Source organism: Ammospiza caudacuta, chromosome 2 (genome assembly GCF_027887145.1).
Source record: "Ammospiza caudacuta isolate bAmmCau1 chromosome 2, bAmmCau1.pri, whole genome shotgun sequence".
Lineage (NCBI taxonomy): Eukaryota > Metazoa > Chordata > Aves > Passeriformes > Passerellidae > Ammospiza > Ammospiza caudacuta.
Window position 1 is genome coordinate 118,620,745 of NC_080594.1, and position 15,618 is coordinate 118,636,362.

General features: G+C 44.1%; 1 protein-coding gene across 3 annotated transcripts in view; it reads left to right on the forward strand.

Annotated features, from left to right (window-relative positions):
• ERG (ETS transcription factor ERG) overlaps window positions 1-15,618 on the forward strand; it is a 150,242-nt gene that overhangs the window by 105,222 nt on the left and 29,402 nt on the right. For 2 of the 3 annotated variants that reach the window (XM_058823029.1, XM_058823044.1), the window contains one exon: window positions 11,278-11,495. In XM_058823029.1, the coding sequence (XP_058679012.1) occupies window positions 11,278-11,495 (218 nt within the window). Of the gene's footprint in view, window positions 1-2,594; window positions 2,725-11,277; window positions 11,496-15,618 lie in introns of all 3 variants that reach the window. The other variant, XM_058823037.1, reaches the window with a different exon arrangement.

Below are 15,618 nucleotides of genomic sequence, written 5' to 3' on the forward strand. Positions count from 1 at the left end.
AATATACATATTACAGCGTCCTGTGTGGGCCGCTGCTGGTGAGAGAGAGACGGTGAATCTTGTATCTTGATCAGAAGGCTTATTTATTAAGATATGATATAATACATTATAGTTATACTAATAGAATATAGAGAGAGGTTTGCAGAGCTGCTAGCTAAGCTAAGAATAGATAGAAAAGAAACCCACAACAAAGTTGTGTCCAGGGACTCAGTCCCCTGGCTTGCACTGATGATTGGCCCTTAATTATAAACATAGAAAATGAGCCAATCAAGGTGAATCCTATTGCATTCCACAGCAGCTGATAACAATTGTTTACCTTCTCTTCTGAGGCCTCTGCCTTCCAGAAGACACAGAAATCTGAAAGGAAGGATTTCTGTGGAGAAATGTCTGCGACATATACACACATAAATATATATGTAATATATATCTTACCTATATATCTTACATATATATATATATATTACCTTTATATATACATACACGTATATGTGTATTTTATATTATAGTTATATTACATACATTATATATGTTGGTTTGGGTTTTTTACATATATAAAATAGGAATAGGTAATTATATATATATAAAATTTATCTATGGTTATAAATAAGATATTTATTCTATATTATTTATATAATAAATTTTATTATAGATAAAATTTATCTATTTATCAACCCACCAAAGTGGACAAATATTAAACGTAGCAGAATAAATTATAAATGTAGTATACAACCTTGTAATTTTCCTTAGATAGAAAAGAGTTTCAAATGTTACCATAACACTGGGCAGGTCTTTTGAATAAGGCTAAAAAATAATGTGAAAATTTTTCTCCGTAAAGTTTCCAAACTTTATTGAGGGTAGTTACTGTTTATAAGGAAAAGCTTTAATTCTAGACAGAGAATAACTGATTAACACTCTATAATTCTTGAAGAAAGCCCACCTGAACTGCTGGGGCTGGCCAAGATTTAAAGGATTTTAAGAGGAATAAAATATGGGTAAGACTGATGGTTTAGAATGGGGTCAGTGCCTTGTTTTGGGCCCTGGTTGGTCCCAAGACTCTCTCCCAAGGTTATTTCCCAGTATCATTTTGATCTGTTAGCTCCTAGCAGGTGTGTGCAGCCTCAGTTCCCTTCCTGTTGGGCTTTGGGCCACTTTACAAACCTGCAATCAGCTTTGCAAAACAAATTTTTGCTGGAAAGGTTGCTGAAAAAACACTCAAGATGTTTGTACTTTTTAACAAAATAGAATATTGGCTGCTCCTTCAGATTGATATCTGAAAAGCAAAGTAGCAGCAACAGGCTAGTCTTGGGCTGAGATAGAAATTAAAGGGTTCTACATCAAAGTTTTCCCACTTTTCTAGAAATTTTTGCAGGCCTAGAAATTTACAGCCAAGAATGAAGACGCAAAAAACTTTCAGCTTTCAAAGTTTATAATTGACAATACTCTCAAGATGAAAAGGAAGAAAAGTCTATTGTATTGACTGGAAGAAAAGTCATTCAAACTTCACTGCTCGAGTTCTTTCCATGGATGGAAGTGCTAAAATAAGCATACAAAGCTCCAGTTTCTTTAAAAATGCAATATATTGTATGCAATATACAATCTGCAGGATATATTTGTATTGTTTCCAGCCCTGGTGATTTAAGGTTGACATAATCATTCAGGAATACTTATTCTGATCATTGTGCTGTTGCAACCCTGCACCCTCTTCAGCTCATGGTGCAGCTGATAAAACCTGGCGTTGCCTCAGTGTTTTAAATAATTTTCCACCACTTTGTTTGTGCAGGAGGAGATTTTTGAGGTCCACTTTCACTCAGGAGCCTGCTGCCTTTCTCTGGTTATTGTGAATGGGCAGAGCTGCTTCCAAGCAACTTGAAGCCCTCTTAGGTGCAGGGTGGAAGTTTTCATCTCTGTGGCATCTATAAAAGAGTTTTCTACTTCTATATATTAAATATTGACTTAGTGTTAAGCTATTTATTTGCACATTGCTGACAGATAAAAACTGCAGATGAAATAATTGATTGTGAAATGGCAACTCTTTAAAGCAGCTGCTCGTGCCTGCTCTGGAAAGGGCTCTACTCAGTGTGGTAATTTTAATGTGTGAATTAGGTAGTCCTAAACACAGCATACAGCTTGGCATGAGGGAGATATGTTTTCTAACACTGATTTTTAGTAATTTTTATCAAAGTTTCACCATCTGCAATAACAAAATGGTGATTTTTTATTTTCTGAAGCACTTGCAGACATGGAGTTGAATGGCTCATGCTGCAAATATTACCTTATGTTTTGCTGACATTTCAAGAATGACAGTTTATTAGAAATTGTGATAAGGCACCAGGGTCTGCATTTGAATTTATATTATTTCAGAATTTGTTCATTAAGACACAAAATATTGAGCCTTTGGGCTTAGCCACGAGGCCTCTGCCCACGTTAGCGGTGAAGTCAGAGTTACGCAAAGAGGGCTGCAGGATCAGGCCTCAAACATCTGCTGCCGTTTCCCAGAAATTAATCTATCCTGCAATTCCATAACTTCACTTTGATGGATGCTTGATTATTCCTATTTTCAAGTGGGCCTCCAAACATCCTTGTATTTTTCTCAGCAAGAGGTGAGGAGAGCTGATAAGTGGCAGGACCGGGCCTGTGTTTGGATTAACGCGGAGTCTCCAAGTGCTCCCTGAAAGGAGCTGGAGGATGTTGGCTGAGCTGGCAATCACATTCTCATGGGTGGAGGTGAGGACAACATCTGTCTTTCCTATCTTGTACTTGCCAAGGCTTTTTGTTGTTCCTGAACTCTCCTCATGAATATAATATGTGGGGTTTTTGTCTGATCTAATGAATCCAAGACTCGGAGATTTAGAAGGAAAACATATTCCAGATGTGCCTTGCAATTCCTGACTCAGGTGACTGCATTTTAAGCAGTAACCTTTTCCAGTATGTTCCCCACACCATATTGAATGTCCTCCTTCTGCAAATGGTCAGGGGAGGCTTGTACAAGCATCATGATTAATAAGCTACAGCAAGGCTAAAACATCAATCATTTGCCTTTTGTTTCACCCGATTGCTGCTGGATGCAATGAATCCAAGGCTCAAAGGCTTGGCTTTGGAGCAGGGCTGCAAATTTTGGCTCTTGAAGCAGTTCAAGCCCAGCTTGTTTCCTCGTGCAGTGGTGCCTGCTGCAGACGTGAGCAGAGTCTCACACTGGATGAGTTCCCACTGCTCGGGGAGGTTCTGGTATCCAGCCTCCCTGTGCTCTCTGCTCCAGCCTGGAAATGGCATTCCTGTTTGAAATTAGGCTCTCACTCCAGATGAGCAGCTTCCTAGAGCATCAGAAGATGCAGTCTGAGGGAGGATAGGGTAGGAGAGCAGCAAGAAAGAAGAGTGACTTGCTCAAATCTTGTGCCCTGTGTACTCTCCCCCACACTCTCACCTGTCCTTTCTTTCAGTAACAGTTTGTAATTCAATTTACAAACAGTTTGTAATTCAAATTACAAACAGTTTGTGATTCAATTTACAAACCTTCAATAACCAGTGTTACCAGGTATACAAGGGGATACCAAGAGCACTAAAGCATGGAAACACTTAAGGAGCTAATTGCACGGCCTTGATGAGAGCAATCTTCCCTCAGAAAATGCAGGTCCTCTCCAAATGTGACTGTTTATTACAAAGTTTCAACATCTGCAAAACACACGCTGGTGTGTTACAATTAATCCTCATAATAAACAGTTTGGTGAAAGTTTTTGTTTAACAGCTTTTGGTCCAATTTAGAATGAAAATAAGTTGCAGTATGTCAGAATTCTTTTTAGAACAGAGAGGTTTTTTCTGCCCAACTGTAGACATCTGAGAAGTGATAAGAAACAGCCCGTGTCTGAATGGATTGTGGCTGTGGGGAGGACAAAGCTTGTGCTTATCTATGTATTATCATGAAATCAGATTAGAAAAGCAAAATGTGTTTACATTGATGAGGAGAAATACTGTAAAACTGGTGTCAAAAAATAGATTGTATAAATGCAATGCATATGGCAAAGTTAATTAAAAGTTCTTTATCGCAGTGTTGTTGTAAGCCAAGGGTAACAGGTCCTTTTGGGAGTCCGGGAATGCTGTCTGAAGAAGCAAAAAATGCATTTTATTTCTCTAGCATCTCAATGTACAATGAGGGGTTTTGCTGTGTTTGTGTCCCCTCATTCATCCTCCTCCTTTCGTGCAGTTCTTGCCCAACCCCATCCAACCTTGGACGCTTCAGGGATGGAGAATCCACAATTTATCTGGGCAGCCTGTCCCAGGTTGCCACCCTCCCAGCCAAGGATTTCTCCCTAAAATATAATATACACCTGCCCTCCTGCAGTTTAAAACCATTGCTCATGAATAAAAAAACAAACAAACCAAACAGGTCGCAGTTTAAAACCCGTTCAAATGCCTGGGTTAGAGTGGCCTCCAAAGTACTTTAAAATCCTGCTGCTGTGTTTATTCCCCAATATCCCTCATCCCAAGCAAATTCTGCTGCACAACCACACACCTTATTGTCTTGTGTAGCATTTCTTGAGTTTGACCAAACTTTAGAGAAAAAAAAAGTCTTTGTCCTTAGTTCCTGACATTGCATTTAAAGGAGGGGCAGCTTGCATGTGCTTCTCATGATGGGAACTACTTCAATCACATTTCCTGTAACTTCATGTTTCTAGGCCAAGTAATCTTGCATTTGATTAAGTAAACACCTTTGTCCTAATGACTTTATGCCTACTTTAAAGGCGTTGCTGCACCTATTGTTCTACAGATTTGTCAGTCTGTTATTCTTTTTTCTTTTTTTAAACTTATCAGTGAAGTGTAAATCAAAACCAAATAGAGAAATCATTTTGTTCTTTTATCATTAGTACAGAAAGTCCAAGGGAGAAGCCAGGTTTGGCATAGTATAAGCAATTAAAATATAAAAAGAATATGATGAAGGAACATGGGTTTGTTTAGATTTTGTGGTTGTTTTTTTTTTTTGTTTTCCTGTGATGTCATGAGAGGAAATATGTGGAGAAAGGAAGATGAAATAAAGAATATTCATGTTCAATATTGACCTCAAATACCAGCAGCTCTGCTTCACATGATCTGCATGAAAGATCCCTCCCACCTTCTCCTTTAAGGTCCATGTGTTCTTTTCTTCATATCCCTTTACTCCAGACATTAATGACTAGAAATTAAAGGCTTAATTTCTGAGATGTCAGGAGAATATGCTGCATCGTGTGAAATTCAGGAAGATGACCCATTCACTGCTAAAATTGTTGTCAAAAAGTTACAAACCTTTGCAAAACTGAAAGAAGCCTGTAAGGCATCTATTTTGTAATAATTATTAGTGTTTACATTTCTTAATCCCACTTACGGCCTGATGTTGCCAAACTGCTCCAGAGACAGCATTAATATGGATGAGAAAAAGAGATTAACATGTAAATGAGTAATGAAAAGCATTTACTAGGAATAGAACTGGCATCCATATGTAATAAAACCTTGCCAAACATTGTCAGTATTAATAGCTTTGTTTACATTTCTACGTGGCCAGACCATGCCACTATTTTTTTCATGATGGTGAGTTCTGACAATTTTTCTATTAGATTTGGTCCAGGAGCTTGCATTTGCAATTATAACGCAAAACAGATTTTGAAGTCCCTGTATTTAGGAGAGAAATAACCCACACTGCTTTCCATCAGCTGTTCCAGGACAGCAGCTTACTGGTGGAGCCTTCCTTTCATAGCTCACACTTTGGGGACACCAAGCCATGCCGATCATCAGAAATTCCTGTAGAACTGAGAAATGCTTCCTATTGCTGGCTGCTTTTCCCCAGGATGAGAGTCAGAGCTGGTTCTGACTGGTTGGATCAGCATCCCTGGGTCTTGTAGGGTCAGTGGATTCAGAAAAGCCTGGGCCAGAAATCCTCTCCTTTTAAGCGGTTTAAGTTGATCCCAGGGCTGGAACCCCCCTGGAGCCAGGCTGGGAGAGCTGGGGGTGCTCACCTGGAGAGGAGAAGCTCCAGGAAGAGCTCAGAGCCCTTCCATGGCCTAAAGGGGCTCCAGGAGAGCAGGAGAGGGACTGAGGACAAGGGATGGAGGGACAGGACCCAGGGAATGGGATCTTGGGAATGAGGAATTGTTTCCTGGCAGGGTGGGCAGGGGCTGGGATGGAATTCCATCCCTGGACCCCTGGCAGTGCCCAAGGCCAGGTTGGACACTAGGGCTTGGAGCAGCCTGGCACAGTGGAAGGTGTCCCAGGGAGGTGGAATGAAGTGATCTTTTAGTTCCCTTCCTACCCAAGCCATTCTTTGATTCACTGATTAAAGATCATTGAGAGGAAGAAGAGGCTGAAGAAGACCTGAGGCTGATTCCAGCATGGTCCACATCCTTTAGTTGTGCTGACTCCTCATGTCTTGCACAGGCTTTGATGGCCAGGGCAGCTTTTGTCACCCAGGGAGGGGAGATCCCTGTCCTGCTGTCCTTCCAGACAGGCCACCAAGACCAGGGAGGGTGAATGTCAGAGGATGTTGTGGGGTGCACATTAATGAACCTCCACACAGAGCCTGACCCACAGCACACAAAGCTGCCAGGAGCTCAGTGGTTCCTGCAGAGCCTTCCCAGACCTGACAGTGAGCACTAACTGCTAACCAGCAGGATGGATACAGATCAGTGCTAATAAACCACAGCTAAACTCAGTCTAATAAACCACAGCTAAACTCAGGCTCAGCTTGCTTTCTCCAGGAGTTTTCCTCTCAAATGTGAAGTTTAAATCTGTCTCTTGGGCTCATTTATGTTTGTCTTGTTTTGTGTCCATAGTTGTAGATTTCCACACAGCCCTAGGTAATTTGGTTTGTATTTCCAGCATTTACAATGCTTATCAGGAAGTTTGAATGTTTGCGTGTTCCCTCTTCAGGCAACATAATGGACACCCATAGCACAAGCAGTGTTTGTTGTCATTAGTAATGCCAATAAATAGAAAACCCTTTTTTTCTTGTTGTTCTTTACATTTATACTTACCCTAAATATCCATAAATTAACTTACATTAGGTGGAGTCATTTTTAATAGGAGCCAGAAAAATTTGCTTTGTGTCACTTGTGTGGGGAAGTATGAGAAATAAATCCATTATGGATTTATTTCTCCATTCCAAAACAGGCTTGATGCCTGTTTTGAAAAGGTCCATGAGTGAACAGTTATAGTAGTAAATACAATACTCTAACAGTAGTATACTCTTTATACTATTTACAGTACTAAATACAATATTCCACTATTTACAATAGTAAATAGAGTTAAATAATGTTTTATTTGCAATCTGTATCAGCTTTCTCCTGTATAATTCACCCTTTAGTGTATTTACTGGAGCTAACTCTTTCAAAATCAACATTTTGGTTGGTGTTTTTTGTCTCATGGATTGGGGCAGAAAAGAGAGAACTGTGCATTCAGTAGTATCATGCATGGGATGCACTGTGATCATCTGGCCAGGTTGTGTTTGTGCACACATATATTTAATTTTGGGAGTTATTTCATGAAAAAATCTCGTGGGCTGCTGAGAAAGAGCTCTTTATTTTCCTTCCAGTGTAACATCTTTCTTTAGTTCTTGTTACATCATCCCTGCTACTTCATTATCCAAGCACATCAAGTTCCCTGAGGTTTCTCAGTAGAGCCAGGGAAGAATCCTTGAGGAGCAAGGGACCAGTGGCCATCTCCCCCCACACCTCCTTGGTCTGCAGGTTTGCTCAGAAAAGGCTCTTTAGAAAAGCTTCAGACCACCAACAGCAACATTTCTGGCATGACAAAAAGGGGAGGTGTATCCTGGCATCCTTTTTGTCTCACAGAACCAAAGAGGCAGAGGTAGCTGGTTGTATTTTGGTGGGAGAGAAGGAAGGATGGTAACTGAGAAGTCACTGGGGCAGCCTAGTGGTGATCTTTGCACCCAGGTGACATCTGAAAATCAGCAGTAAAAGGGTGCAGATCACTGCCTGAACTCAGTGTTAGTAATTCAATCATGAGTCTCAGGGAGCTTGAAGGGCCTGAGATCCCCCTCCCCAAGCACTGAGATTAAGGGGTGATCTCAGTTTTCACAGGCAGTAAGAGGCTGGAAGTGATGTCCTCACCTTTGCAGCTATGAATATTAGCAGAGTGCACCCCAAGGCCTCACAAACAAGATGGATAAAAAGGAGGAAATGTAGAATCACAGAGTAGAAACTCACCAGGATGAAGTCCATCTATTCCCCCTGCATAGAACATCTGCAAGGGTCACACCATGGGTTTTCAAATGATCAAACGCTGATTTTTAGGGCAGCATGTGACTGCTGGACTCAGCAGAGCCCTGTTCAGCAGCCAGGGAGGGTGGGAGCCTGCAGAAAAACACTCACCTTCCCAGAGCTGGGGAACTCCCATCCCTTTCTCTCTCCCTTCTCCTCTGCTGACAGGACCACGTTTCTGGCTGTCAGCAGCAGATCTGGCAGGAGCACAGCCCACCCACACTGCTTCACAGAGCTCCCTGCCCTGAGTCTGGCTCAGGATTCCCCTCATTCCCTGATCCTTGGCCCCCAAACTCGCAGCCATGGCCAGCTGGCCCAGCCTCCCCGTCAGCTTCCATCAGCCCCTGGGCCCACACGGAGCCTCCTCGCTGGTCCAGGGCTGGGAATTGTCCCCAAAATCCAGGGAGGAGGTGCTGGGCTGCAGCCCTGCTCCATTCCAGGCCAGGATGGAGTCACACAGTGGGGATTGTCCCCACAATCCAAGGAGGATGTGCTGGGCTGCACCCCTGCTCCATTCCTTGCACACAGTGGGAATTGTCCCCACAATCCAAGGAGGAGGTGCTGGGCTGCACCCCTGTTCTATTCTATGGCAGGATGGAGTCACACAGTGGGGACTGTCCCCACAATCCAGGGAGGAAATGCTGGGCTGCACCCCTGCTCCATTGATGGCAAGATAGAGTCACACAGTGGGCCACTGTCCTTTCACAGAGTCCCTGAGGCTGGAAAAGCCCTCCCAGCCCATCGAGCTCAAGCTGTGCCCAATGCCCACCTTGTCACTGAGTGCCACATCCAGGCACTCCTTGGACACCTCCATCCAGCACCTCCCTGGGCAGCCTCTTCCATTTCTTGAATTTGCACCCTTATGCACCTTGTCCCCCCAAAGTGACCCCTGGAGAAGCTGGATTTCCTCAGAATTCTGCTTTTGGAGGGTGCCCCTGAGCCTGTGCCCTGCTGGAGGACAGTGTGGCAGCCTAGAGCTGCTCTCGTGCCTGGGGAGCCTCATCTCAGGTGGGATGTGTCCCTTCAGGAGTTTCAGCCCTTCCCACACTTCTTGGTGGATGTGGTGGCTACAGGCTCTGCCTCACTCACAAGACTCAGCTTCAGATAGCTCAGGGAAGGAATTGGTGCCAGCAGGAATGCTTGGCAGTGGGGATAGAGGGTCACTGTCCCTCCCTCTAGTTTCTGTCTGACCTCCAGACCGATGTGATGGCACCTGATGGGCCCTGGTGCCCTCAGCCATAACCCCCATGCTGCCTTGAAGAGGATGGGAAGCCCTTCCCACTGCTCCAGAGTGGAATTTCCACCAGGAAGAGTTGCCATCAGAGGGAAGAAAGTGGCTGGTGGGCATCATGTCCCTGTGTTAGAGGTTGTGCCCACATCTCTTGGCTCCTGGTCCAGAAAGGACTTGGCTGGGTCCCTGAGGAAGGAAAGGAGGATCCCAGGGGCTCAGCAGGGCCTGGTTTTTGGTTGCTGCTCTCAGGGGCTGCAATTTTTGCTTCATTCAGCAGATCTCGCCTTCTCTAGCTCTACTGAGACCCCACAGACCTGGGCTGTGCTGCCCACCCTGCCCTCTCCTCTGTAACCAAGGTTTGGTGGTGTGTGGTTGTGTTTCTGCTCAGCTGCTCTGGGAGGGTCTCCCCAGGGAGAGTTCCCCCATCAAGTCCATCTATTTTTAAAAAGGACTTAAATCTTATCCAAACCACATCAAAGTAAGTGGAATTTTTTTTTGTTGGGGGTTTGGTGGGGTTTGCAGCAGGCCTAGAGCCCACAGCAGGACTTTGTTTGCCACTATGACCAGGTGGCAAACCTCTAATGTCAGGGAGAGAACTTCTAATCCAGTGAATTTTCCTATGAAACTTAGAGTGAAAAACAGAATAAAATATGAAAGAAACATTGCTATCCAAGCTTTGTTTTCTTTTTCTTTTGCATTATCCTTTGTATTATCTTTTCCCTTTCTCATAGAGAATTGTTATTTCTGGTCACTGTAGGTAACTAACACCCTCAGGCATGATCATGCAATATTCCAAGCATCTTTTGTAGGGATATAAACCGCACTATTATTTGTACCATTCCATGCCATCCTCTGCTGCACAACTGTTGCAGCTGTCCTGTCATTTGCTGACAACATCTGTCCCCATGGGTCCTCACCTTCAGTGACAACAGTGATGTGCCTAAAAGCTAATAGAACAGAACAGAATAGCCAGGTTGGAAGAGACCTTCAAGGCCATCGAGTCCAGCCCAGCCCCAACTGAACCCTGGCCCCCAGTGCCACATCCAGGCTTTGTTAAACACACCCAGGCATGGGGACTCCACCACCTCCCCGGGCAGCCATTCCAGAAACTTTCTCACCCTGGCTGGAAAAACCTTTTCCCTGCTCTCCAGCCTGTATTTCCCCTGGTGCAGCTCGAGGCTGTGTGCTCTGGGTGTGTCAGTGCTGCTGGAGCAAGAGCCCAGCCCCAGGTGAGCACAGGCACCTTTCAGGAGCTGTGCAGAGTGATGGGGGCAGCCCTGAGTCTCCTTTTCTCCAGGCTGAGCACCCCCAGCTCCCTCAGGGCTTCCTCACAGGGTTTGTGTTCCCAGCCCCTCTCCAGCCTCGTTGTCCCCTCTGGATGTGCTCAGTGTCCCAAGGTCCTTCCCAAATTTGAGGCCATTTCCTCTCCTCCTTTCCCTTGGGACACAACAGCAGAGCCCAACCCCCCTCAGTGCCCCTCCTTCAGGGAGTTGTGCAGAGCAATTCCCAGAATTCACAGAATTCAAAGAGATCTTCAAGACCATCGAGTCCAGCCCAGCCCCAGCAGCTCAACTGAACCCTGGCCCCCAGTGCCACATCCAGGCTTTGTTAAACACACCCAGGCATGGGGACTCCACCACCTCCCATTCCAGAACTTTCTCACCCTTTCTGTAAAACACCTTTTCCCTGCTATCCAACCTAATTTTTCCTTGATGCATGAGACTGTTCCCCTCCCTGTGAGATGGACAATCCCTTTTTCCCTGGGAAGCCCTGTGCTGTTTGCCCTGACCTGTCTCTTGTTTGCAGGAAGCGTTATCGGTGGTGAGCGAAGACCAGTCCCTGTTCGAGTGTGCCTACGGATCACCCCACCTCACCAAGACAGAGATGACAGCCTCCTCCTCCAGTGAATATGGGCAGACCTCCAAGATGAGCCCACGTGTCCCCCAGCAGGACTGGTTGTCACAGCCCCCTGCCAGAGTCACCATCAAGATGGAGTGTAACCCCAACCAGGTGAACGGGTCAAGGTAAGGAGGCTGGGGGTGGCTCAAGAATGGGGATTTTTGTGATGAGTGTGGCTCAGTTGTCTCAACCTGTGTATTTAGCACCATTTCAGGTGCCTCATTATCCCACCTGGCCACTGCTGCTATCCTAGAAGTCTCCAGGTTGCCCTACCTTGACCTGCAATCCATGGTCAGGTGTTACAGAGGGTCTGAAATGGTGCTATTGACACAGACTTCTCCTGAGCTTGTGCAATGCCTTTCCTCTGACTGCTGATCATTTTTGGATGTGAATTTGCTTTGCACACCAGGTGAAAGAGCACATGTTAAAGTTAATAAAATGGGGATTTGCTGTAGCCTGGAGCAGCACCATTGATCCATCAAAGGGTGTGGTGTGTGTGATCTAACACTCCATGGAAGCTGTCAAATCCAGCAATTTGGGCAGTTGTCTTTGCTCCAAAAATAACCAAACAGGGAAACACTGGCAGTAAAGTCTTGTAATGGCAGAGGGAGTGAACTATTGATCTTTCCTTTTGTAGTCACTGTAAACATAATGCCAAAAAGTGGAGCTGGATTTAAGAACTCATGCTGAAAAAACATCAATATGGAGGCAGGCAGGGGAGTAGAAAGGAACAGAAAAATAAATAACTCAACAGGCAGTAGCCACAGAGTGTCTATCTATTGACTGTTGTCTCAGGACATTTTTTGGGGAATGTCACTATAAAGAAGACTTGTGTCAATTAGTCTGCAAAGGTATTAAAGTGGATTTTTGGATATTGACTGGTGCCTTTCCCAAGCTTAGGAGCACCCTGTGGGACATCTGAAGAAACACAATGAAGATTTGTATTTTTTTTAAGGAAGCTATCCAAACAAGTGCTTTCCTGTTTAAAATCCCTGACTGTCAAAACAGTTTTCCTTTGGTGTTGCTGGAGGGCAAAGGTCCAGAGGAGTCAGTTGCTGACAATTGTTGGTGATGTACCAGTGGAGCCTGTGCTTCACATCTTGCTGTCACAAACACCTGTGCTGTGTTTTAATCTCGTCTCCCAGGGTCAGTTGTTGAGGAAAACCGCAGCCCTGGGGCTCTGTGGTTGCTGTTCACACTTGCTGTGCTGGTGTGATGAGCACCACGGGCAGGGCAAAGTGGTCTGCCAGCTTATCACACCTCTCCTGTTCTGTGGTGAGGGTGGGAATTGGGCTGAAGTCAAAGCAGGATTTCCAGTGAGCAGTCAAAGATTTGAGATACGTAGAAATAAATGGTGAGCTGAAGTTACCAAGAATTAGAGGAAGTTTTCTTGTAAGGTTGCTTATTCAGAAGTTCAGGTGTCTTTAATCTATTCCAGTGTCTTTTTAATTTTGTTTTTTGTGCTAAGCAAATGCACAGGTATAATCACAAATGGTGTTTGATTCAAAATCAGTCTTACCTGCTTCCTAAAAGTGCCTCTGAGGTATTTGTGCTAGCATTTCTGTAAGAGAACTGATCACAGTTTCCCTCAGTGTAAACTCCATAAAGTGCACTGGAGTAGATAATCAGAGTTAATTGTTGCTGAGAGGTTTAGGTTGGATTTTAGGGCAAGGTTCTTGCCCAGAGGGTGCTGGCACTGCCCAGGCTGCCCAGAGAATGGGCACGGCCCCGAGGCTGCCACAGCTCCTCTGGTCAGCACTGCCAGGGATGCCCAGGGTGGGATTTTGGGGGGTCTGGGCAGGGCAGGGGTGGCACTGGATGATCCCTGTGGGTCCCTTCCAACTCAGGACATTCCATGATTCTGTATTTTCTCCTTCTTTTTGCTGTTTTCTATTAGCATGTGCATGCACTGAAGCACTCAGGGTGATGCTGTGGCTCCCTGCATGGGCGGTGGCTGAGATTTCAGCTGCCAAAATTCCTCTTTGTGGATACAGGTGCCTGCATTTCCTTCAGGGCTGTCTGCACTGTCCTCATGAAATGCTTGTGCTTGTGGGGAGGGACCCTTCGTCAGGAACTGGAGGGACAGGACACAGGGAATGGCTTCAAAGTGGATGGGATCTTGGCAATGAGGAATTGTTCCCTGGCAGGGTGGGCAGGGCTGGGATGGAATTCCATCCCTGGATCCCTGGCAGTGCCCAAGGCCAGGTTGGACACTGGGGTTGGAGCAGCCTGGCACAGTGGGAAGTGCTTGTTTAATAATCTTGACTTTTTTTACAGCCTTCCCTCTTGAAAGATCAGTGCAGAGTTCCTAAATGGAGACAGCAAGGAAAATTCATACTTCAATACATTTCCTAAGGCATGACTTGCTGAAAAAGAAAAAACAAAAAAAAGAAAAGAAAAAGAAAAGAAAAAGTTAAAAAAGAAAAAATCGCTTAAAATCTACCAAAGGAAAAGAAAAAAAATCACTTAAAAGCTACCAAAAAAAAAAAATTAGCAGAAAAGCAAAAAAATATTGCATGCTCATACTATACACAAAAACAATATTTTTAAATTATTGTCATTGAAAACCGCTGTTTATTTCATCAGAGAAGTTTTATTTTATAGGGCCTAACTCAGGCCTGAAAAAATAGATCTTGATACTACACTTTTAATGGAGAGCTAACACTGCCAATCAACAAAAATAAATAAGTTGTGGCATTTCTGCATCTCACATACATGTGTGTGATATGTCGTGTTATTACACTCTGGGAATTGAAATGTGGTTTTCCTGCCAGTTTTAGGGAGAACAAAGTGTGAATCAGATTGTGCTACCCTGCCTTTCTGTGAGTTAATTTGCATTTCTTTTCTGCAGAAGCCTTCCCTACTCTCTTCTTTTGCCATCCATAAAACTATTTCCTTAAATGATAATATTAAATTATAATATTTCCTCACTTCTTAAAATGCTTTGTCAGTTCAATATTTCCACAAGCAATTCCTGGAGTGCTTGGAGCTGCATTTCATTTTTTATTACAACTGTACCTGCTCTGTTTAGACCCATTTTAAAATCTGAGTTGTCCCAGAGGAGTCTAAAATAAAACCCCACATCTCAGAGCTGTGCAAGTGCTGCCCTGAGGATCTCCAGGGCATCTCTGTCCTCTCATGTGAACACTTGGATCTGAATAATTCTGGATGCAAAGCAGGGAATGAGATCCCACGAAGTGGTGGCCAGGGAGAAGTTAACATTGCAATTTTTTGCTGTCCAGAGCTTCCTGGCCATATATTCTGTGCTTTGGAGGGGGGTATAAAATTTTGGGAGCACATTGAACTCCTCAGACACCCCCAATTAAGCACCCACACAGAGAAGGAATGTACCCTCTCTGCTAGGACTTTCCCCAGACATATTTTGGCTGTGATTGCCCTACATTAAATTCCAAATTTAACAGTCTCAGAGCTGGCATTCCTGTGACTACCGGAGAAATGCCATTAGAATGAAATTAAGGGTTATTTTCAGTGTGCTGCACAGGGATTAGCTACCCACTTTTCTTTAACAATAACAGTATTTTTCAAGATAAACCCTGCAGCCCAGCACCACAAAATACAGTCTGGGGCCTTACCTTAAATTAAATAAAGCAAGAAAAGTTTAAATTAAAGCTATCATTTACCTGGCTGTTGTTGCATATATAATACAGGTGGTATCAAATTGAGTTTCTCAAAGTACATTAATTCTGTTCCTTCCAGGTACATAAATCTAATGAGACCTTTTGTGCTACACTACAGTCAATCTTTCACCTGAATGTAACAATCCTGTTTCCTGCTATTTATTGCTCCTGTGTCAGGCCAAAAAGATTCACTCTGCAGTATAAATCTGGATGTTGCATATGCCACACTGGCACTTTGCTGTTTATTGTTCTTTATGTATTCCATCAAATTCTGCCACAATGAGTGCAATTCATGTCATGCATTCAGGGAGAAATTCACTCTGTGGAAATGCTCTCATGAGGCTCTGGGTACTGCCTGAACAACATTTATGAATCCATGGATTTCCCAGTGGGCTTGGAATATGCTCACCCACGGGGCTTTGCCGTGCCCATGGGTGGCACTACACAAAGGTACCTTGGAATAATGACATTTACTGCAGGTAATCCATCTTTTTCAGGCAGGCTGAAAGGGAACACAGAGTCTTATTCAGGCCACAGATAAATTTCTCTTGCCATGAGCAGCGTGATGATTTCATTGAAGAAGTATTTTGAAAGTTAACTGCAGTGAAAG